Genomic DNA, 24,920 nt, shown 5'->3' with positions numbered 1-24,920 from the left:
GAAAACGCATTGTAGTGCATACGACGCGTTTTTTTTATTTTTATTTTCACGCTCGTGTTTAAAAAACGCGTCGTGTAAAAAAAAAAGTCAGGTCAATTCTTGGCGAAAATGTGCCTAGGTCACATGGTCAATGGAAGTACTAGTTACGGGCCCAAAAACGCGTCAAACGCCTGTACTTTAAAAAGCAATTTGCAAAAATGCTAGCGTTTTTGGCGCGTTTACACGTCCTTTTTTTGAGCGCCGTATAAACAAGGCCTAATAGTGTTTATTTTCTTAACACCGAAAAAAGGCCATACTTACAAATGGACACAGCCAGGTCAGAAACGCTGATGGAGTGAGCAGGTGCTTTAAATAATAATAGCCACTCCCACTAGTCTTGAGGGGAGTGGCGTGTGGTGCATGGGATGTGTAGTAAAAAATAATGAATGAATAGTGTATGTGCAAGTGATAATAATAGGGGTGACATATAGGGGGCAGTAATGAGTAAAGTGCATAAATAAAAATAAATGAATAATGGGGTGCAAGTGTGTGAAACATAGAGGGATAGTGTGTAAGTCATGAGGCGCAGCGTGTATAGCCAGGTAGAAGCCTATTTGTGACGCCTTGATAGTTCATAGAGCGGGCTAACCTGCTTACTATGCCAAACAACAGCACACCATGCTCTCCCAGCATCAAAGACCCGGCTGTGTCCAAGAGAAGCGAATATACGTAGTAATGAAAAATACCTGGGGTATTAGTGATCTATTTGGCCAAAAGGACGCAAGCTCGCAATCCACGACAAGGATCCCCAGTCTAGCGAGTCCCTAACTCCCTGTTTATTTTCTTGCTATATTAGGGTTCCTTTTTTATGTTTGTTTTTTATACAGATGCAAGATGTTGAGGACCAGTTTGTTCATTCAGAAAGACTTAATCATCAGTTGAAGAATGCATTAGATGACAAAGAAAGAGAAATGATCGCTGCATTTCAGAAAGTTCAGGAATTTTCTGCTGCAGCCAATGGGGCTGAGAAAGCAGTTAAGCAGCTAGAAGAGCATGTGCAAAAGTAAGTTTAAGCCAAATGTAATAATTAGTTGTACCACTTTTTTGCAAATATCTGCAAGCGCATAAATGGCGTCCAATGTTTTTCATTATATTTTATTAATAAGATTCGTATTTATTGCAGGCTCGAAATTGAAAATGCCAGAATTGAGGCAACAGCCAAACAGCAAGCAGGACAAATTGAAAACCTCCAGAAAGAACTACATGAATCAATTTCTGTAAGTCATCCCTATGTGACATATTCTATACAAACCCATCACTAAAAACACACAGACAATCCGCTGCTGCAGGAGCAGCCACCTAAAAGTTAATACATTATAGGAAGAACATATTAAAATAAGCTAACAAACTATCCCTATTTATTATTCTTATATTCTTACATTTGAGGATACGATTGAGTTAATATTTACTTAACGTTATAGATGCGCAATCGGCTGGAGGATTTGGTTACAAATTTGCAATCAACAAAAATCAGTTTGGAGGAGAAGTTTAACCAGCAGGTAAGTTGTCATTTATTTTATCTGCTTTTTTGTGCATCTTTTGTGAAATGTTTATCCTTTCTTTCCCATTATGACAAGATTAAATCTGTTCATTTATTCGTATAGCTATCATTGCAGCATACTTCTGATGTATTTGTCATAGAGATGGAAAGTGTGATTGGTGAGGGTCCATATCCTGAGATGCCCACCAATCACTAGGACAAACTGTTCAGCTGAGCGCTGTGCCCCTTTGGCTCCCAACATCTTTCCTTGGCAGTACCATGCTACATGTGTAGAGCTGAAGCTTGGCTATATACTGCTTGTAGAATTTACTTCAGCTAACCTTGTGCAGCCACACACTGCTGTGGAAAAGCTTCGGCAGCCAAAGGAGCATGGCACTAAGCTGAGCACTTGTTCCCTTTTGTTCTAGCATACTGTAGGAGTTTCGTTATGCAGACCCACACTAATCCCAACCCCCAATGCAGACCCCCAATGATAATTTGTTGAAATGATAGGTACACCTTTAATTTACTTATAGTTACTTCTATTGAATATGCTGCAGGCCCTGTATTCAATTTATTTACAATACATTTAGATCATGTCAACCTTATGATTCGGCCTATCACTATTTTTATGTCTAATATTTCAAATAAATTTAAGCCTATCCTAACTTGACGTTAGGTACCTTTTCCTGTCCTAGACCACTTACATTACCCCTTCACCATCCTATCCAGGGACACGAATAGTACTTAAATTGCTGTAGCGTCTGTAAAATTGGGGGGTGGAGGGGCACTTTCACATTTCTTCCGTAGGGATCAACAAGCTTGGAAACCCCCCTTTAAATATCTGACAAGAAAATAAATCTTCATTCATTTAGACCACTAAGGCCCCATGCACACGAACGTGCTTTTGCGGCCGCAATTCCCCCGAAAATCAACGGGAGAATTGCGGCCACATTCATTTCTATGGGGCCATGCACACGACCGTAGTTTTTGCGGTCTATGCATGGCCCGGGAGTTCGCACCGCAGAAAGAATGGGCATGTCTTATTACGGCCGTCTTCTGCGGTCCGGGCTCATTGCGGGCGGCCCGCGGCTGACAGTTCGCTGCCCGCCGACCCGAAAATCACGACCGTGCACATGGCCTTAAGTTATTCTTCAGTATTGTATTTCATTTTCTATGTATAACAAGTATAATTTTATGCAAATAAAAACGTATTCAGTTAGGTAACTGCAACAACAATATTTCAGTGATCCCTGTCTGGTTTTAAGAGAATTTTTACATCTAGTTATTCTAATGTGTCAGCTAATCCTATTTTAAGTCTAGTGTGCCCTATTTCCAGAATATGACTCCTGTGTGTATGTGTTTTATGATCCAGGTGCATAAACAATCCGCTTTGTCTCAAAGTGCTCATGACTCTCACAATCTTTGGGAGGCAGAGCTGAAATCAAGATCACAAATAGGTGTCCGCTTGGCAGAGCTTGAAGGATTAAATGCTAATTTATCTGATCAGGTAAAAATTATGTAGACTAACAAGTTATTTGCGATCAGGAGAATGGATTTTGAATCTCAATTTTTGACAATTTATTGATCCCTCACATGATGGGTCCACCGGGGGATTTATTTGTGTGTATGTTGCATGCAGTTTTTTTGCAATATTTTATCTCATTGAAGCCTAAAAAGAGGGAACATAACATGTAGTGGTTAAGAAACAAACAAAAAAAATATACACATTAAGCCATAGAAAGTATACACCAAGTGTGGATGAGATTTTCTAAAATCTCATTTGCTTACATATTTGGCCTGTTGGGTTTTTCCAGAATGAAAAGCTACCAAGTATATTTGTTCACAACTATTGAGCATTTTTGTAGGTGGGGGCCTTGGTCATAGGCACCCACCGATAACATTTTCTGATTTGTCTCTTTTGAGAATTCAGCACTGAGGTGAGGGAAATAACACTTAGGGTATTTTCACACGGCTTATTTTCAGCCGTTTTTTGGGCCATAAACGCCCCTAAAAACGGCTAAAAATAAAGAGGCTGACTCCTCCGAACATCTGGCCATTAATTTCAATGGGAAAGACGGCATTTCGTTCTCACGGGGCATTTTTTTACGTGGCCGTTTGTAAAAACACCCCGTAAAAAGAAGTGCCAGTCACTTCTTGAGCCGTTTTTGGAGCTGTTTTTCATTGTCTCAATAGAAAAACAGCTCCAAAAACGGCTGTAAAAAATGCATCAAAAAACGCTTGATGCATAAAAATGGCTGAAAATCAGGGGCTGTTTTCCTTTTGAAAACCGCTCCGTATTTTACAGCCGAGCCGATTTTTGTTTGCCGTGTGAACATACTCTAACAGCCTGTGTCTCTTCTATGCTCCTGCTTACCTCTCCCCTCTTTATAGACTTATATGGGCAGCGTGTCTGTGTCTGACACTCTGCTTCTGCTGCCCCTACCCTCTCAATAGATTTCTATGGGGCAGGCTGTGAAGAAACACACCCCTACTTTCTGTAGTCAGTCTCCTCTGCTATGTAACTAGAGATGGATTTTGTTTGACAACAGGGGGTTGATAGCAGGTTCCAGGAAGGGAGACACCTAATGGCAGTAATTTCACATAGAATTTGCCTGGGTGAGGCCCCATGCACACGAACGTATTTTTTCCTGGCCGTAAATACTGGCGTAAATATGATCACACGTATTCGACCCGTATTCCACCAGTATTTACGGACCCGTGCCCGTAAATACGGGTCCGGTATCACCAGTATTCCACCCGTATTTACGGACCTGTTTTTCTGCACTAATCGGCATCCCCTTCTCTCTATCAGGATAGAGAGAAGGGGCAGCCCTTTCGGGCAGAGTTTCATACGTACCCCTGCCTTTGTCTTGGTGACGCGTCCCTTTTCTGACATCCGCGTCATCCAGGGAGGTCGGACTGGAAGTGCATGTGACTGCTGCAGCCTGTGATTGGCCTCTGATTGGCTGCAGCGGTCACATGGGATGAAACGTCATCCCGGGAGGCCGGACTGTAGGAAGAAAAAGAAGAGTGCTGGTTAAGTTCACTTTTAATACTATTCACTCCAGCGGTAGTCACTGTCCCAACTGCTGAAAGAGTTACTGCCAATCAGTTAACTCTTTCAGCACCCTGGACAGTGACTATCCCCTTACGTCGCCTAGCAACGCTCCTGTAATTACGGGTGTACACACGTAGCCACCCGTAATTACGGTAGCCCCATAGACTTCTATGGGCCTGCCGTGCCGTAATTACGGCCTGAAATAGGACATGTTCTATATTTTTCAACGGCACGGGTACCTTCCCGTAAGCATACGGGAAGGTACCCGTGGCCAATAGAAGTCTATGGGCCCGTAATTACGGCTCGTAATTACGGGCGTTTTTACGGTCGTGTGCATGGGGCATAAAAGTAAAAAAAAAATGTAACAGTAAGTGAATCTGTATAAGTTGATCTATATAAGGTATACCATTTACATTCACATTACTTGTTTAAAAAAGTTAATGTCCATTTAAAGGTTCACATTTCACAATCGAAATCTATTTAGTCACGTATGCAGTTTGTTAGACCTGATTAAGCTGGTGCAAGTACTTTGAAAATCCCTGTCAGAATGGCTGTATAATCCTTACTCCATGTTCCTATTTGATATTAAAAGAAACAGTTTATGAGTCCAAGAATATGAATGATGTAATCTCAATCTCCTCCCGCCTAGAGCTAACAAGCTCCTATCAGTGTCGCTCCTCCCCTGCACCATTCTGAGATCTCACATATGCTCAGTGCAATTTGTAAGTTCCCTGGTTCTGCAGTGAGAGCCTGTTGTTCAGCAGGAATTTTAGTGTTGAATTACAGCTTCTAACTTCATCTGCTGCTTTCTTTTACTGTAGAGCCAGGAGGGAGACTGCAGCTTGCACTGAGCATTTGTGAGATTTCAGCATGGTGCAGTAGAGGAGGGACACGGATGGGAACTTGTCAGCTCTAGGTGGGAGGAGATTAGGATTATATCATGCTTATACTTGGTCTCATCCATATACTTGGTCTCATAAAATGCTCATTTTAATATCGGGCGGGAAAATTTAGAAAATCCATGTTAAAGTGGCTGTATAATCTTTTTTTTCAAAGTAAGTACACCAGCTTCATCAGGTCTAAGAGATTTACTTAATAATGTATGCAGTTTGTATTGTAAATCTGGTGATAGATCCTATTTAAATATGTAATATTTCATTTGTTCTTCATATCAACATGCAGTACTTGCCTACGTCATTACAATAATTTGTAATGCTTGTTCAGCCATTCATTGTTCTACTTTTGTGTCTCACTAAGGTTGCAGTTGAGAAAAAGAAACTGAAGAAATTGGCAGATCAAAAGAAATCAATAGAAGAAAGATTTGACCAAGAAATGAAAAGGAGTAATAAATTGCAACAAGAAGTGGCTGGGTATAGGACAACAATCTTTCCTTTTTTTTTTTTTAATACCCTTATTTGTATAATCGTTTTGTAAATTCTTTATTTAAAGCATGAAAATTGTTGAGAAATTCTGCATTTAATATGAGTCTCATAAACTTTCATAAAGAAACTGGATTCCGGTCTACACATAAGACTCGGTGAATCGGTGAATTAGACTAGTGATAACTTGTCCGCACGGGGGACCTGAACAGAAGCTGTATTTTGAGAAATAATCGCTCGGTGAGAAAATAAAAAGCACGTATTTGTGCACAATGTCCATTACTAACGGGCAAAGGAATAATAATAATTTTCATGAGTGTGCGTCTTTAAAAAAATATATATATGGAAAAAAAATGCATATAAGGCAGCACCACTCAAACATTATCCAATTTTATTAGTAAGTAATACTTATGTAAGAAATGATAGAGACAGATTATTAAAAACATTTAAAAACACTCAAGGTGCAACAAACACGGCCCTGTCCCCTGTTCGGATCAGAAGCCCCCAACATGGTACACAAGTATCAAAGCTGAATATATGTTGGATCATATAAAATATAGTGCAAATATATTAAAGAAATGTATGCAAATATACAAAGGTGGTGTAACAATAAGGTGGGTATTGTACTAAAACAAATAATGCAATATCAAAGTCATAAGAAATAAAAAGGCATATCAAAAACTATCACCAAAATAATTCCCCCTACTGCTCAATTTTCGGAATGCCGTGCAGACATTCCCATAAGGAGTTGAAGGGGAAATTGGGGTGTAGTCACATGTCCGCATTTGTTGCAGAAATTTCTTCAACTTAAAATCCGTTCTATTCATCTAAATGAGGTTGATTGAATTCTGCAAGTTCCATTCAGATAAATGGATCAAATTTTTGCAGTCGCAGAAATTTCGACAACAAAATCTGCCGTGTGTGAATCCAACCTGATAGGAAATGTAAGTACTTCCTATGAGCTCACAGATAAAAAAAAAAAGAAAAGAAAAGTAGCAGCCAAGGAGACATACAACATGTTTTGGCCATTGTTTAGGAGGCAGCAGAAACCACAGGATCGCAACGCTCATGTAAAGATATGTCACTCGCTTCTCCGGTGAAATGGCTGATGGTACGCATACTTAATTTAACTAGAAAGCATTAGTTCTCTGTTACGTTATAAATTATATAGGCCATTTCTGCATGAAGTGATGGAGAAATCTATGGTGATGTTTAATGAATATTGCCAGACTCTCTAAAATCAAACTTTTCTTTGGCTTGTGATTTAATGTATATCTTCACTTAAGAGTGCAGGCACTATGGTTACTTAGGCAACTTTATAACTCTGAAAACTTTTCCTGCTGCGAAAGATCCTGGGGAGCCGGAACGCCAACTTTTCAGGCTTTCTCTCCTGCCATAAATTTTAAAGGGGTTTTCCAGACAGTAAAAATTGATGGCCGATCCTCAGGATAGGCCATCAATAGCTGATCGGTTGGGGTTCGACTCCTGGGACCCCTGCCGATCTGCTATTTTGAACGGGGTGCAGTTCTCGTACGAGTGCTGGTTCCCCTTCATTTCTATTTGCTCACTGTGAATTGTCGACACAGATGTAACGCCGCTTCACAGGTATTGCAGCTTTCTTCTCCATTTGAAGTGTATGGGAGAAAAGGCTGCAATACCTGTGAATCGCCGTTACACGTGTGTCGACGATTCACAGTGAGCAAGAAGAAATGAAGGGGAAACAGCGCTCCTACGAGCGCTGCACCCCCTTCAAGACAGCTGATCGGCGGGTGTCCCGGGAGTCGGACCCCGACTGATCAGCTAATCATGGCATTTGGATAGGCCATCAATTTTTACAGACTGGAAAACCCCTTTAAACTTCTTGCAGGGGATGCAATCACACACTTCACTGTAGATACACTTTAAGACTCCATTTACAGCCAAAATAAGTCCTTTTTTTTTATTGTTTTGAACTCACAAATTTGACAAACATACTGTATGTGTTATTGTGATTTATACCTATTGCTTTAAAAGTGTTGGTTATACATTTCATTGTTCTGCGCAGGCTAAAGAAACTTTTAAAAACTGCCAAGAAGAGACTGAAAGACTATGAAGGCCCTGAACACCGAAGTAGTTTGAAAGAAGGTTCCAGAAACTATGAAACAGATAGTGAAGTCTTAAAAATGAAAGACAAGGTTTGTATAAAATGTGTGTATGTATATATATATATATATATATATATATATATGTAAATTGCAATGTTTATTCTTCTATTATTTCTAATCCACGGTGAGGAAATGCTTTCAGAACAGTGGTTGTGCGTTCACACTGCTGCTCCATAGAACTTTATAGGAGATGTGGAAATAGTTGAGAGCTCTCTAGTACTAGTGATCGGTGAGGGTCACATTGCTTAGGTTTATGATCTTTTACAGTCCGTGTGATCTATTACCATCACCTTTAGGTTACAATGGCCTCCGGTTACAATATTTTCAGAATACAATGGTGTTTCCTGGGTCATTATAACTTGAAACCACATTCAACTTACAATGCCACACACACTGCCAATCAGAGGCAAATGTGATTGGCTAGAAGATCCAGCCAATCAGCATGGACATTTCTCTGGTAAAATACCTTCATTACTGAAGTACATGCACTGATTGGCTAGTAGCGCCTCTCTACAGTACTGTCTACCAGAGCCAGAATGAATTGCTCATTTGGGCACCAGGTGGCTCAATTTTATTTTTCTAGTACACTATGTACTGTACAGGATTCTGAAATTGCTTCTATACTCAACATAGAAAGGGATGTGCAGCTTCCAGCAGCTCTTTCTAACTTTTTAATGTGTAAGGACTTGTTTTATTTGTGTTTGTTTTTTTTTTTTCAATCTTCATGTTTTTCTTGTTTTGGGTTGACATTTTGGGGCTTTGGAACCAATTACTAGTTTTCCATAGAGTTATGGTCTCAAATTACAATGGTTTTAACTTACAATGGTCACCCTGAAACAAATTAATATTGTAACTTGAGGGACCAAGCTACCATATAGCCTGGGTTAAAGGAGTTGTCCGGGCACGGACAACTGATAACCTATCGACAAGATAGGTCATCAGTTTATGATCGTTGGGAGTCCGACACCCGGACCCCACACCAATCAACTATTCCGGCTGCCTCCGGGCAGCGGATGTCCATGTCGGAAGCAGATGGCTCCGATCCAGAATAGCGGCCGAGGTGCAGTACTTCAGCTCTGCAACCATTCAAGTGAAAAGGAGCAGAGACGCAGTTCTCCAGCACGGACGCTATGCAGTGTACGGAGCATTCTGCTTCCAGCTCCGAACTCTGCATACCGTGCATAACATCCAGTCCCTGGAGGCAGCCGGAGCAGCTTATCTGTGCGGGGTCCGGGTTTCTGCCCCCCACCGATCATATACTGATGACCTATCCTGTGGATAGGCCATCAGTTGTCTGTGCCCGGACAACCCCTTTAAAGAAACAGATGTTTGAGTGTCAAAATCCAATATATTAGGACCACGAACATAGTGCTATTTGCTCTGGACAACTTTTAATACTTGCATACTCTTCTATAGGAACATTCACATGTTTTCTAGAAAGAATGCCATGGCGTGTTTTCCGTGTATCCTCAAATTGAGTTTCAAGGCATCGTTTGTAGATTATACACTAAGGACCCAACCCATCTGCAACACTATGTAATACCAGACCACTTTTATGCTGTTGAATCAGTTTAGATGATTAAAGGGGTTGTCAGAGATAAAATTACTATGTGTTTATGCTTGTAATTTATTAATGTAAATACGTTTGTAACTTACTTACATTTTCCAAAGTGGCCCCGTTTCCAGATCCTGCCGTGGGGTACTTGACGGGTGACGTCACACTCTGCCCGCTGTCTTGATATTCAAGTCGGTTCCAGGTATACGACATGTCACTTGTGACGTGCCTTGTATGGGCTGTTCTGTTGTAACGCGCATGCGGTCCCTGCTCTTATCTCGAGAACAGCAGGGACCACGCATGCGCGTTACGGGCTGTACAGCAGAACAGCCCATACACGGCACGTCACAAGTGACGTGTCGTATACACGGAAAAGAATTGAAGATCAACACCGCGGCCAGAGAGTGACGTCACCCCATGGCAGGATCTGGAAACGGGGCCACTTTGGAAAAATGTAAGAATATTACAAATGTATTTACATTAATAAATTACAAGCATTAACACATAGTCATTGTATCTCAGACAACCCCTTTAAATCCCTTCTACTAAATAAATGTTGGTGTTTTTATAGACTTTGCTGGACCACAAAACATTTTAAATTACAAAATTATAGGGCATGACCTGAAAGGGTTATTCCCATCACACAAAGTGATGACATATCGCTGGGATATGCCATCACTTTGCGATCAGTGGGGTTTCCGACTGCCTGGACCCCTACCAATCCTGAAAATGAAGAGGCTGCATCGCTAATTTAGCGCTTATTTGCTTTCCTCGTTTTCCCTTCACCACAGATGCTACAGGCCACGAGGCTGTGCAGCATAGCCCTATTCATTTAAAAGGAGCTGTGTTGCTGGGGCGCTAATGTGCAGGGAAAAACAGTGAAGGGAATTTCAGCATGAAATTAGAGGGGCCACAGCGCTGCTTTTCTGCTGTGGCCCCTTCAATTTCATGATCTTTGGGGGTCTCGGCAATCTGACTCCCACCAATCGCAAAGTGGTGGCATATTCTAGAGATATACCATCGCTGTGTGTTCTGGGAATACCCCTCAAAAAGTGGGTAGTGTCTAAAGTTTTTTCTTAACTTTGAAATAAAATCAGCTACACACCTAAGGCTACATTCACACGAGCATGACCGTTTTACGCACGTAAAAAAACGCGTGTAAATCTGTCCGTGTGCGTTGCGGTATGCATCAGAGTGCTTTGCGAGTGGCATGCGTTTTTCACGCACTCGCAAAGCCCTTTTTTTTTTTTTTTTTTAAAGGAATTGACGCGCAAATCACGCACCGCACACTGATGTGCATCAGTGTGCGGTGCGTGGTTTTCACGCCCTCATTGGCTTCAATGGGCGCATAGGTGCATTAAGACGCTCCAATATAGGACATGCAGTGAGTTTCAGACCACAGACTCTCGCTGCGTGAAAACTCCTGCATGTGTGAACGGCCTCATTGAAATCAATGGGTCCGTGTGCTGCGCGTGATTTCCCTGTACAGCACTAAGGTGTGGGTGGCTATGAGGATCACACAATACATTTTACTGAATGTACATACAAACTTCATACTTGATGAGTGATGGTGTGTATGTATGTGTATATGTATATACATATATCATTTCGATTAGTCTTTCAACATGGAGTATGATGTATTTACATTTAATTTTATTTGTAATACTGCATCTTCTAGCTATTCAATGGATAGAGAACCTCAAAAAGTTTGCAAAGTTAGTTGTTTTTTTTAAAGCCATGTGCAGGAGAATTTTTCAAGTATATTGTTTCACTTCAGTTATAATATATCCTATAACCCAAAGCTGCATTCATATTACTTTAAAGCCCTGTTCACACAGATTTTTTTTTTACTAGTTTTTTGGCGCGGAAACCGCTCTGCAAAACTCGTCAAACGCCCAAAAATGGCTCCCATTGATTTCAATGGGAGTTGGACGAGTTTTTTTACCGCGAGCAAAAAAACTGCGTCGCGGTAAAAAGAAGCGACATGACCCATCTTGAGGCGGTTTCCGCCTCCAAAGCCCCATTTCAATCAGTCAGAAAGGGTAAAAAAAACACCTCGATGAGTGGTTTGACGAGTTTTTGTCAAACCACTGTGCAAAAAAACATCTGGAGCAGTTTTTGCAGGAGGAATTTGTGTGAACACAGCCTTAGGTTTCTACTGTGACCATGGGACAGTAATTTGTTGGGTTTTTTTTTCTTGTCAGACCTTTTACATTTGTCTTTATAAAATTTCTTGAATAACGCAGATTGAACAACTGTCTTCACAAATGCAAAGAGAATCCCACAGATATATGGAATTGGAATGTACAAACCGTGACCTGCAAGAAGAAGTGTCTACAAACAAGAAATTATACAGGAACATTGAAAGGCTAGAAAGAGGCAAAACACAACTAGAAGAAGAACTGGCCGAACTTAAAAGATGTATTGATTCAAGCAAGAAGAGTCAAAGTTACCTAGAAATGTATAAAAAGGAAGTGGATGAAAGGGGCAGACAAGAAGTACGGCAACAACTGGAGGAGGTCAATCTCTTTCTACAGGTATGAATTTCCTTACTATTTTTGTATTCTATATTTCATACTTTCAGTGGAATATCTGTAACATATTATAGCACGTTTATATTGAAGTGGGGTGAGCTATTTGCCACTAATGCATGTCCCTCTGAAAAGGACATGCAGGCAGCACTTGAGGAGGAGAGCCCTGTCAGTCAGTGGGTCCCCTCCAATTCGTGGTGTCGAGCAATCTAGCGCGCTGGCTGTCCTAACAGAGCATAAGCATCTTGCACATTCCGGTATTTAACCCTATCCAGCTGCAGACATTTTTCGGATTTTCACTTTTGGTTTTTCCTCCCCACCTTCTAAAAGCCATAACTTTTTTTTTTTTTTTTTTTGTTTTCAGTCGATATAGCCGTATGAGGGCTTGTTTTTTGCAGGATGATTTGTAGATTTTCGTGACACTATTTATTGTACCATATAATGTTGTGGGGAAAAAAATCCTTTGTGAGGCGGAATAGGAAAAAAAACAGCGATTCCTCAATCTTTTGGAGTGGTTAGTTTTTAGCGCGTTCGCCTTGCGATAAAAACGGCATGTTAACTTTATTCTGCGGGTCAATACGATTATGGCGATTATCAAATTTATATTGTTTTTTTTTTTATGTTTTACTACTTTTACAAGGAAAAAACTGATTGTTAAAAATAAAATGTGGTTTGCTGCCATATTCTAAGAGCCATGACTTTTTTTTTTATTTTTCAGTCGACGGAGCTGTGTGAGGGCTTATTTTTTGCGGGGCGGGCTGTAGTTTATATTGGTACCATTTTGGGGTACATGAGACTTTTTGATCACTTTTTATTACATTTTTATGGGAGATGAAAAGACCAAAAACATTGATTGTGGCATTTTTAATTGTATTATTTTTAACGGCGTTCACCATGCGGACTAAATAATTATATATTTTAATAGTTCACAGTTTTACGGATGCGGCTATACCAGTTATGTTGATAAAAAAAATTACATTGTGCTTGAGGGAAAATGGGAAAAGTTTTATTTTTTAACTTTTAAAGTTTTTTGATATATTTTAAAAAAACGATTTGACTGTATTTTTTTTTTTTTTTTTTAAAGTACCCGGGGGGACTTGCATGATATACTGCAATACTAAAGTATTGCAGTATATCGTTATACTGATCGTCTCCTATGAAGCCCTGCCGGAAGCCAAGTTGGCAGACATGGGGGCCTTCATCAGCCCCCCCAGGCTGCATGCCAACCATCTGCACAACGCAATCACATCACATTGCAACATTACAGGAGGCTGCCCCCGTTTATAACTACTTAAACTCCGCAGTTGCTATTGACCTCGGCATCTAAGGGGTTAAATGAGCAGGATCGTGCTCGTTACACTGCAGTGCCGGCTGTAAGACACGCTCATTCTATGGAGCGGGCTCAGCATGTGACCCCCGCACCATACTCCCCCACCCGACGTGCGTCGTGTATATACAGTGAATGTTGGGAAGGGGTTAAAGGGCTACTCGTGATAGTGGCACTCTAAGGCCCCCCAAGATTACCACAACGGGCCGTCACCAGCCCTTTCAAAGTAGTGTCTAATATTTTTTCTTCATTTTCAGGCACATGCATCTTCTCAAGACAAGCTAGAACAAATGAGAGCTGAAACCGATGCTTCAGTCAGGAGTCAGATGGAGCTTAGAATTCAAGACTTAGAATCTGAACTACTCAGGCTTAAGAATGCACAACTAGAAAACATGAGTGAGAGAGACTCCACAAAGCAGGAATTCAGCAGATTAAAGGACTTCTATTCAGAAGAACAAAAGGCGAGAAAATCTTTGACATCAAAACTAGAACGGTAAGTAATGTCTGGGGACATGTAGTACACATCAAACACTTAAAGGGATTTTCCCATTAAAAAAAGTATGCTAACTAATGTGGGGACCACGTAAGCTATTGGGCACAAACCTAATGGGCCAATTTTGAATATAATACACTTACATTTTAGTGTTTTTCATCACCCCGATTACTGGCGGGGCTGTGCGATGCTTTCCCACAATCCCCAGACTCCCTCCGTGCCTAATCTTCTCTCACTGCACATGCACAGTCCTGCAGCAGTAAAGTATAGGGAACCTAACAGCGGTGCATTCACAGAAGCACCACAAAGGGGACTGAAACAACTGCGCATGCGCGATTATCAAAATGGATTGACAATTGTGGACAATTCCAGCAGCAACGGAACTTCTTAATAGAGGAGGCCGATGGAGGTGAAGTAGTTAATAATTTGAAAATGGGCCGATACTAAAACTAGATCTATATTACGAATGTCTTTATTTGTTGATCATGCATCCACATAGCCCTATTTTCCAGTTGGAAAACCCCTTTAACATCTGTTAAAAAATATTCACAGAGCTAATGAAAGACTCGCAGAAGCCAACAGCAAACTTCTTAATGAAAGGCAAAGGAACAAGTCTTTAATTGCAAGTACTTTTCTAAACGGAAGCTTGGGTGCCAGTCCTGTTGTAGACGCAAGTCATCTTGCACGTCTCAGCAGCAATCTGCCATTTAGCAGAAGTTTGGGACTTAGTGGAAGTTTACTTAACACAGTCGGAAATAGTTTGGCTGCAAATCAAGTGGAGTCTTACTTTACTAAGGTCAGTTGTCATTTTTTTTCCTAAACAATGTTCTTTGATTTTTATTTTACAGGTACATACCAAATAATAGAGCTAGAGTAACAATTCCATAATACACATGTTCTATTTCTATAGACACGCATGTAAATAATTCCTGCATATGTACAATACTGTGCAAGTGAAGATGCTTATTAAACCCCTTCACGCACCAGGATTCACAGGTACGTCCTGGTGCAGGGGGAACAGTATGGAGCGCGCTCCATACGGTGCAGATGTCCGTTGTGTTTTACAGCTGACACCCAGGACTAACGGCCAGGAAAAGCGATCGCTCTGTTCCTGGCCGTGTAACCCCTCAAGTGCTGCGGTCAATTGCGACCGCAGTATCTGAGGCAATTTAAAGAGGTGAGCGCCAAAAGGCATCGAGATCAGGGGGTGACTGGTTGTAGCTTCCGTGCAAAGTTTTTAATAATATATTGAATCTCAACACTGTTTCAGATGCAGCAGGAGCTGGAAAAGAATATTGCTAAAGAACTAGATCAAGGTATGTTCTATACAATGACATCTGACCTAATGTGAGAATGTTGTGTCAGCCATTGTTTTCTGTCTCTCATGGCAACTACCTGTTATTATGTTTGCAATATCCTGCTGGATTGATTATCCCATCCAAAAGGTTACCAGTGTGCTTACTGATCTGTTCAAAGTATTGGGCTATACTCTCACATGGGTGGCCATAGTGGGGGTCGTGAGCCTCTTTTATGTAGCTCCTGACTCCCCAAACTTCCAAGTATTCCGGATTCAGTTCGACAGTCCCAGATTGCCCTGGTACATCTGCCCTGATAGGAAAGCGCAATACATCATAGATTACATCTGCCCTACAGAGCTCTCCAATACTGATTTCTGACTGAAGAGATGGGCACAGGAAGAGAGAAAGACATGTGGATTTGCTACTAGTGGAGTAGAGGGCAGTGCAGGACAATGAGAAAAAAATATGGGCACTGTAATATGGTATAAATGCATAGTGGTTTTGGGTACTATGTGGCTCTATTTTGGGGAGAATCTGTTGTGAGTCTACACTGTAGAACTGGTTTGCCATTGTTGTCACTAGCTCTGGGTACTGAGAAAGCAGTATTATTTGAAGATTACGACCAGCCACATGCACCCAACCGTATCCGCAAATACTGACCGTAAATACGGTTCCGTATTGCTTTATAGTCATCAGCGAATCATCAGCAACGTACCCTTTTCTGCTGAATGGTATCCGCAAATACGGTCCGTATTGCATCCGTATATACGGATCCGCAAAAAGAGGCCTGGTTGATGGGAAATCCCATTTGTGTTGCTTAGCAACACTTCTATATGTGCGGATGGCTATCGGTATTTGCGGATGCACCTCCGTAGCCAGCCGCAATTTTGGCTTCCCCCATAGACTTCTGTGGAGTCCGTGCCTCAATTGCGGACCAAAAACGGACATGCTCCATAATTCCCGACACAGACACTAATCCGTAGCGATATGGAAATGTGTCCACGTTCAATGGAAGTGAATGGGTCCGTTTTTGCGGTCCGCAAAATCTGAAGTTTTTTTACGGTCGTGTGCATGGGGCCTAAAGAAGGAACATTTGCTTCAGCACGTGCTTTTATTATCCCATAATCGAGGCTCCTGAACGCCAGCTGGCAGCTAGTCATTATTGTGGCTGCTAACCGTCCACTCCTGTAATATCGCAAACATTTTTGTGCCATGTGATTTTACTAGAAAGCTGCATGTGACGTGAGCGGGACTCTGACATACTTGCGTTACCAGCAGTAAAGGTGCTGGGCTCCCCTATACCACTCTAGTATAATCCTTCATTATTTCGGTTTGTTTTTGATTTTTAGCGAATGCGGAGCTGGAAACTGGATGTACCAGAATCTCCCCTGTTGGCTCAACAGCTGGTTCACTTAGAAACCTGAACGTGGACCAAGACTCCGTTTCAAGAGCAACGCAGCAATATCTAGAGGTTTTGAAGAAAAACTACATGTTTTAAACTGACATTGTTTACGTTAGATGGTTATGTTTAAAGGGTTTGTCCAGTTTTAGCTCATTTACTTTTAATCATGCAAAAAAATAATTTTCCAATGTACTTTCTTTATGAATTCCTCGTGGTTTTCAGGATCTCTTTTTGTCCAGTAGGAACATTAATTTCTCAAATTTTTTTTAGATCTCTGCTTGTTGTTATTCTATAGAAACATTGATTGTTTACTTCCAGTAGATAAAATTGTGTCCAGGTCATGTGATGGACACACAGGTGTACGGCTCGTTACAGTATATGTAGTACAGCTGTGTCTTGTTACGATCCCAGCACCTGTGTGTATATCACATAACCATGGACAGGATTTTATCCACTGGAAGTAAACTATAAATGTTCCTACTGAATGGCAAGTAGCAGAGATCTTGAAAACTGTGAGGAATTAATACAGAACACATATGGGAAGATTGTACAACTTTAATCATAAAAAATAACGTTAATTTTAATGAAAGTGGACAAGCCCTTTAAGTCGGTGTGAAAATAGTGCAATCATTTCTTGGTTGTGCGGTTTCCATATCTATCTTGCATTTGTCACAAAACAACATTCATGACTTTAGTATTTATTTCTTTTCTGTGTCCATCCTTTGTCCATGGCCACTACATTTGAATTTGTTTATCGCGTAGTGTTGTTTATGATGTATTTTAATAATTCAAAGTTTGTGACAGTATTTACTTAAGTGTTAGTGCCAACAAAGTTTAAGAATGTATTTTTGTAAAGATTTCTACACTGCTGCTAAACATAAGGTACAAAATATTTCCTATTTATAATAAGACAGGGCAGAAGACATTGTATGTATCTCTGTTGTCAATTACATTCATTTTTAGACTGCCTCATTTTATGTCATGGTCTTAATGTGAATCCTTATACCTCTAACAGTTACTGGTACAAAGCAAATATATTAGCTGCCAAAAGTGTTATGGCTGTGCTTTTAAATGTATAATATTTAAGTTTCAGAAGTTCCATTAGTTATTCATTTAAAGGGGTTGACCAGGAGTAGAAAATTGGGTTGGCTCTTCACTTCAGGGGTGCTGAGCTGCAATACCAGACACAACCCATGGACAAGAGTGGTAATGTTTCTGAATACAAAAGCAAACCTATTTTTCCAATTCTGACAACCCCTTTAAGTTCACCTTAATGGGAACCGGTCATCCGCATCTAAACACCTAAATCACTACCACCGATGCGTTACAGGTGTAGTGAGCACCAGCACTTTTTTGTACACTGCTGTGTACCTATTTAATCCCGATTTATTACTTTCCTGCCCTAATGTAATTTACCTGTAATACGTCACCAGAGCATCAGTCTTCTCTCTGCATCCCCACCTACCGCATGTTGATTGACGATTTTCTCTATTCTGGCGCTGGGCAAATCTTATCTCAAATCCTGTGCCTGCACTTTGTATTCGTTACCTAGCGCAGGATCATGCCCTCACCTCCCGGCTGCCCTGTGTTCTTCAGCACATTCCCTCTTGTATAGGGTGACGGCATCACATGACGGCCAGCCGGGAGGTGATGACATTATCCTGCGCTAGATAACTAATACAACGTGCAGGCGGGAGGTTTGAGAGCCTAGGAGAAAACAAAGGCTGTCAATCAAACCCAAGGAGGTGGAGTCAGACAGCAGTCATGAATAAGCCGGACTCCTCTCAGCTGCAGAACACATATCTCGCCTCATTTACATTGAGCGCGGGAAAACTCCGGAGACCAATTATTCAGGTAAAGGGGCTCGTTGAGAGAAGGTCAGCGATTATAGGAATAGCATTTTGGATAAACTACTGGAAAGTGTATTTAGTTTGGGGGGTACATTGGGGGTGGCAGATTCCTTTTAAAATAAAAGTTTATAATAAAGTCCATTTAGCATGTTCTAAAACTGAAAAAATAAAGGAATATATCTTATTCCTGGGTTGTTAAGTTATTAGATATTAATGTTACAGGAGTCCAGTTAAAAGGGTTTCTCTGTGTTCCCATGACAACACTCCCTGGACCTGTGCACTGGCAGTTCAGTGGTTTTACAAGGAAACTGGGCCAACGTTGGAACCAGACTGATTTCTTTATAATCTTTGTGCTATAAAAAGAAAAGTTGGATATTAATTGTTGTTAGAAGGCCAGTGTCCTAGTGATAACCCTGAGCTGCCAGAAACGGTGGCAGGAAGTGTTGTCATGAGGACGCAGGCAGAGAAGTGCTTTTCATATTTTTAAAACCTCTCAAATAAGAGTCTAATATAAATATTCTGCTAGTTCTCCTTCTAACTAGGATGTTTACAAATTGTATATATCAATGCTACAGCAAATCTTTCTATATTTCCTCTATATAAGCCTGTATGGTTTTACTTCTGGACGTCAAATTATTCTATTTTCAGTTACTACAAAAGAAAACTGCACACATCATACCAAATAAATACTTTATAGAAATTGCTTGCCTTTGTGAAGTCTTTTATAGAAACCCATTAATGTGACCACTTTAAACCTAATGAATGCAAATCTGAATGTTTGAGTGCATGTTCAGAACTATTTGATTGACTATTACCCAAATTAATTTAATGAATTATCCTATGTTCACACGCTTAGCAAAAAACGTCTGAAAATACGGAGCTGTTTTCAACGGAAAATCGCTCCGGCTATTCAGACATTTTTTAAGCCACTCGCGATTTTCGCTGCGTTTTTTACAGCCATTTTTGGAGCTGTTTTTCTATAGAGTCAATCAAAAATGGCTCCAAAAACGTCCCAAGAAGTCACATGCACTTTTTAGCGGGCGTCTTTTTACATGCCGTTTTTGGAAAATGAGGCGTAAAAAAAACGCCCCGTCGGAACAGAACGCCGTATTTCCCATTGCAATCAATGGGCAGATGTTTGGAGGAGTTTACGGCCCGAAAAACGGCTGAAAACACTCCATGTGAACATACCCTTAGACATCTATTGTTTTGAACTGGTGGTGTAGCAGCAACATCTGCACCTGTTTTCGACAAAATGGGGTCCTCGGCAGACGACATGATGGGTCCCCTACTATTGATCAACATTCAGAAAGACAAGAGAAACGGGCACAGTGATGAAACAGACATGTAAAAGTACATGATGTGGGGCTGGGGCCAGTCCACGCTAGCACATTATTGCAATGTCCTGTACCTCGTGAGCTAGGAGTTTAGTATGTACTGAAAACCTTGCTGGTGACTACAGTTCTCTTTATTTATACGTTACCAGAGAGGTGTAGTTTGTGGTCCCAACGTTGTAAATTGGAGTCTGTGCTCCCCAATTACATTACCAGGGAAACTTGCAGAATATATTCTTGTTTTTGGAATAAGAATAATAGGTAAGCATGCATGGCCACCTCTCAACAGGGTCACCATTCAACCCTTTGACCATACCGGTTTTATCAGATTTTAGGAAGAGCTGGTTTTGACGATGGTAAGAGATGGTTTTTCACTTTGATTTTTGCATGACTGACTGGTTCTTTTTTTTTTGTACTCTTTTTAAATATAGTTTTTATATTTTGTATTTTATTAATACAGTCTTAGGTCCCATGCGCACGACAATAAGAATTGTCCGTAATTGCGGAATGTAATTACTGTCTGCAATTACAGACCCATTCACTTCTATTGTCCACGGACACCTTCCCTTATATTTACGGTACGGTGTCTGTACCGTAGAAACCTTCTGCAAACGATAGGACATGTCCTCTTTTTACAGATCGTGCTCCCATACTTTATAATGGGAGCATGGGCCGCAAATGCGTGCCCGTAATTACAGACCATAATTACGAGCACGGTCGTGTGCATGAGGCCTTAGTGTGTAAAAATAGTGGGAAAAAAATTCACTTTTCCATTTTTTAATTACATTTTTGATTGTTTACCATTCTATTTATGTATTTATGATTATATATATATATATATATATATATATATATATATATATACACACACACTACCGTTCAAAAGTTTGGGGTCACCCAGACAATTTTGTGTTTTCCATGAAAACTCACACTTATATTTATCAAATGAGTTGCAAAATGACTAGAAAATATAGTCAAGACATTGACAAGGTTAGAAATAATGATTTTTATTTGAAATAATAATTTTCTCCTTCAAACTTTGCTTTCGTCAAAGAATGCTCCATTTGCAGCAATTCCAATTTGCTGAGGTAATCGGGAGAAATTTCACACCATGCTTCCAGAAGCTCCTCCCACAAGTTGGATTGGCTTGATGGGCACTTCTTGCGTACCATACGGTCAAGCTGCTCCCACAACAGCTCTATGGGGTTGAGATCTGGTGACTGCGCTGGCCACTCCATTACAGATAGAATACCAGCTGCCTGCTTCTTCCCTAAATAGTTCTTACATAATTTGGAGGTGTGCTTTGGGTCATTGTCCTGTGGTAGGATGAAATTGGCTCCAATCAAGCGCTGTCCACAGGGTATGGCATGGTGTTGCAAAATGGAGTGATAGCCTTCCTTATTCAAAATCCCTTTTACCTTGTACAAATCTCCCACTTTACCAGCACCAAAGCAACCCCAGACCATCACATTACCTCCACCATGCTTGACAGATGGCGTCAGGCACTCTTCCAGCATCTTTTCAGTTGTTCTGCGTCTCACAAATGTTCTTCTGTGTGATCCAAACATCTCAAACTTCGATTCGTCTGTCCATAACACTTTTTTCCAATCTTCCTCTGTCCAATGTCTGTGTGCTTTTGCCCATATTAATCTTTTCCTTTTATTAGCCAGCCTCAGATATGGCTTTATCTTTGCCACTCTGCCCTAAAGGCCAGCATCCCGAAGTCGCCTCTTCACTGTAGACGTTGACACTGGCGTTTTGCGGGTACTATTTAATGAAGCTACCAGTTGAGGACCTGTGAGGCGTCTATTTCTCAAACTAGAGACTCTAATGTACTTGTCTTGTTGCTCAGTTGTGCAGCGGGGCCTCCCACTTCTCTTTCTACTCTGGTTAGAGCCTGTGTGTGCTGTCCTCTGAAGGGAGTAGTACACACCATTGTAGGAAATCTTCAGTTTCTTGGCAATTTCTCGCATGGAATAGCCTTCATTTCTAAGAACAAGAATAGACTGTCACGTTTCACATGAAAGCTCTCTTTTTAATGCTCCAGATTCTCAACTAGTTCAAAGGAAGGTCAGTTTTATAGCTCCTCTAAACAGCAAAAGTGTTTACAGCGGTGCTAACATAATTGCACAAGGGTTTTCAAGTGTTTTCTAATCATCCATTAGCCTTCTAACACAGTTAGCAAACACAATGTACCATTAGAACACTGGAGTGATGGTTGCTGGAAATGGGCCTCTATACACCTATGTAGACGTTTGCAGCTAGAATAGTCATTTAGCACATTAACAATGTATAGAGTGTATTTCTGATTAATTTAATGTTATCTTCATTGAAAAAAACTGCTTTTCTTTCAAAAATAAGGAAATTTCTAAGTGACCCTAAACTTGTGTGTGTGTGTGTGTGTGTGTGTGTGTGTGTGTGTGTGTGTGTGTGTGTGTGTGTGTAAATATTATGATGATGATTGCAGTGTTTCAGGTTGATTGTTTTTGTCATATTTTATTTTTTTCATATTTTTGGCACTAGTTTTCCCATGTAGCTCCAGAAGCCATATCGACCCAATTAAAGGTCAGAACAAACCTGGTAAAGCAAGACCAATCAGATCTAATATGATCACTGGGCATCCTTCGCGATATGAGGAATCATGTATCTACTAAGGCTTCGTTCACATCTGCATCAGGGCTATGTTCTGGCTTTCCGTCAGATCAGAACCCTAACTGAAAAAAACGGAAAACATAGGTTTCCGTTTGCATCGCCTTTGATTTCAATGGTGACTGATTTGGTGCAACTACTAGGTTAACAACTACTTCTGCCTTCTTTCTCAGATGTCTTTTTATGACTTTAATCCAGACATCCAATCCTGTTGCTACACAATTGGCAGATGCGTTTCTGTAGCAACAATAATAGTCAGTGGGCAGTCATTAAGGACTTGATGGATAAGTATTAGGGTATATTCACATGGTGCGGTTTTGCCATGTTTTTTTGCCTAACAGCCATTAACCGCTCGGCATGAACGCATTCGTTTTTACCGCGGTTTCAATGCCAACTGCATAACGGCGGTAAAAACACATGCATTTTTGCAGTAATGGTCTTTGGCTGCGTGGCAAAACCACACCGTGTGAATACACCCTTACTAAAAACTATGAATCTGAGCACACTTGCGGCCATCTACTTGCAGGTACCCTCAGTTGCCCCATTTTTAGTTAGACAAGTAACAAGCACAATAAAGGTGGCCTATCAGTCAACCGATTATTCAGTTGCAACTGGTATACCGCCAAAATGTTACCTTCGCATTTCCCAAAATTAAGAAAATCATATCCTTCAGATAAAAGAAATCATCGTGTAGATGTGTGAGAAGATCTTTCACGAGTTTTGGAAAAAGGGTCTTTGCAGAGACAGAACAGCATTACAAGAGTTATCAACCGTATTAAACACCAGAAAACAAAGCTAGTGGAATTAAGGAAACCATTATTTCAGTTGAGGATGTCTTCGCATCTGGGTTCCGTTATTCTACTTCGTCATAGGAACAGAACGAGGATGCTGAATCTGTTGCATGATGGAAACCAAGGGAAGCCATTGACTTGTGTTCAGTCATTTTGCCAGACGAAATCACGATGAACGCTGCACTATTTTGTATGTCAAAAACTACGGAATCTGTGACTGAGGCTCCTAATGGAGCCCCGACACAAATGTTTCTCCTCCGCTTCTAGACAAGGTGCATTTTTGATATGCGTTTTTTTGTTTTGGTAGATAAACTCCCACATCTCTCAAAGGGAGTTCATCAAACATAAAAAAATGCACCATGTGAACCCAGCTTTAAAGTGCAGACTTGCCTTTAGATTTTGGATCATTGTCTCCGTGCGTATCCTATGCTTTAGCTGAGAGACGAGTGACTGGACATCATCCTCAAGAATTTTCTGGTACAGTGCAGAATTCATGTTTGCTAGTTTTCCAGGCCAAGAGTTAGTAAGGGTGTATTTAAACGTTGCAGTTGTGGTGCGTTTAAAACCACATCCGAAAACCACATGCGTTTTTACCATGATTTATTGTGTTTTTGAGGCAATTGCGATAAACGCAACGAAAAACGCATCAAATTACGTTAAAAAGCATGCGGTTTTTAATAAGATTTTAACTGCACCTCAACCACAACGTCTGAATACACCGTAAGGGTATGTTCACATAGCGTAAACACTGTGGAACTTACAACCGCATTTTCTGTGCGGAAATTCCGCCGCGGTTTTAAGAGGAAAATCTACATGCTGCAGATTGTAAATTCCGCACCGCAGGTCAATTTCTGTATCCGACCCTTTTGGCCGCAGGGAATTCTGGGCAAAATAACTGCAGTTTTCCGGCCAAAATTCCCATTGTGGAAAATTGCAACATTCAGCTGGCATGACGTTTCATCCCAGGAGACCGCTGCAGCCTGTAATTGGCTGCAGTGGCGGTCACATGGGATGAAACGTCCTCTCAGGAGGCCGGCCCTCTGACATCCAGGCCGGCCTCTTGGGATGATGATGATTTATCCCATGTGACCAAAACGTCATCCCAGGAGGCCGGCCTGCAGAACGTCAGAGGGAAGTATGAGGGTATGTTCACATGCTGAGTCAAAAACGGCTGAAAATTACGGAGCTGTTATCAGAGAAAACAGCCTCTGATTTTCAGACGTTTTTGAAGCTGAAAATGAAGTTTCTTTTAATTTGGAGCTTCTTTTGAGGCGTTTTTCATAGTGTTCAGGGTATGTTCACACGAGGGCGTCCGTAACGGCTGAAATTACGGGGATGTTTCCGCCTGAAAACATCCCCGTAATTTCAGTAGTAACGGCATGTGCAGGCGCTTGAACGCCGCGTCCATTACGGACGTAATTGGCGCCGCTATTCATTGAAGTCAATGAATAACGGCTCCAATTACGGCCAAAGAAGTGACAGGTCACTTCTTTGATGCGGGCGTCTATTTACGCGCCGTCATTTGACAGCGGCGCGTAAATTACGCCTCGTGTGAACAGACAATGAGCAGATGTTTGTCAACGCTAT

The 24,920-nt window shown here is 41.0% G+C and overlaps 1 protein-coding gene across 6 annotated transcripts in view; it reads left to right on the top strand.

The window, feature by feature from the left end:
• The window catches only part of ANKRD26 (ankyrin repeat domain containing 26), a 99,967-nt gene extending 80,721 nt beyond the window's left edge, over window positions 1-19,246 (top strand). For all 6 annotated transcript variants that reach the window (XM_075857137.1, XM_075857138.1, XM_075857136.1 and 3 more), the window contains 11 exons: window positions 867-1,042; window positions 1,163-1,256; window positions 1,461-1,538; window positions 2,895-3,029; window positions 5,838-5,950; window positions 8,004-8,133; window positions 11,905-12,195; window positions 13,774-14,009; window positions 14,562-14,805; window positions 15,280-15,325; window positions 16,657-19,246. In XM_075857137.1, coding sequence (XP_075713252.1) covers window positions 867-1,042; window positions 1,163-1,256; window positions 1,461-1,538; window positions 2,895-3,029; window positions 5,838-5,950; window positions 8,004-8,133; window positions 11,905-12,195; window positions 13,774-14,009; window positions 14,562-14,805; window positions 15,280-15,325; window positions 16,657-16,805 — 1,692 coding nt within the window. In that variant the 3' untranslated portion in view covers window positions 16,806-19,246. The remainder of the gene's footprint in view (window positions 1-866; window positions 1,043-1,162; window positions 1,257-1,460; window positions 1,539-2,894; window positions 3,030-5,837; window positions 5,951-8,003; window positions 8,134-11,904; window positions 12,196-13,773; window positions 14,010-14,561; window positions 14,806-15,279; window positions 15,326-16,656) is intronic.
• Window positions 19,247-24,920: the final 5,674 nt, after the last annotated feature.

This window comes from Rhinoderma darwinii, chromosome 3, assembly GCF_050947455.1.
Source record: "Rhinoderma darwinii isolate aRhiDar2 chromosome 3, aRhiDar2.hap1, whole genome shotgun sequence".
Taxonomy (NCBI): Eukaryota; Metazoa; Chordata; class Amphibia; order Anura; family Rhinodermatidae; genus Rhinoderma; species Rhinoderma darwinii.
Note: the sequence above shows the minus strand (reverse complement) of the source record. Positions and strands in the feature narration are given on the sequence as shown.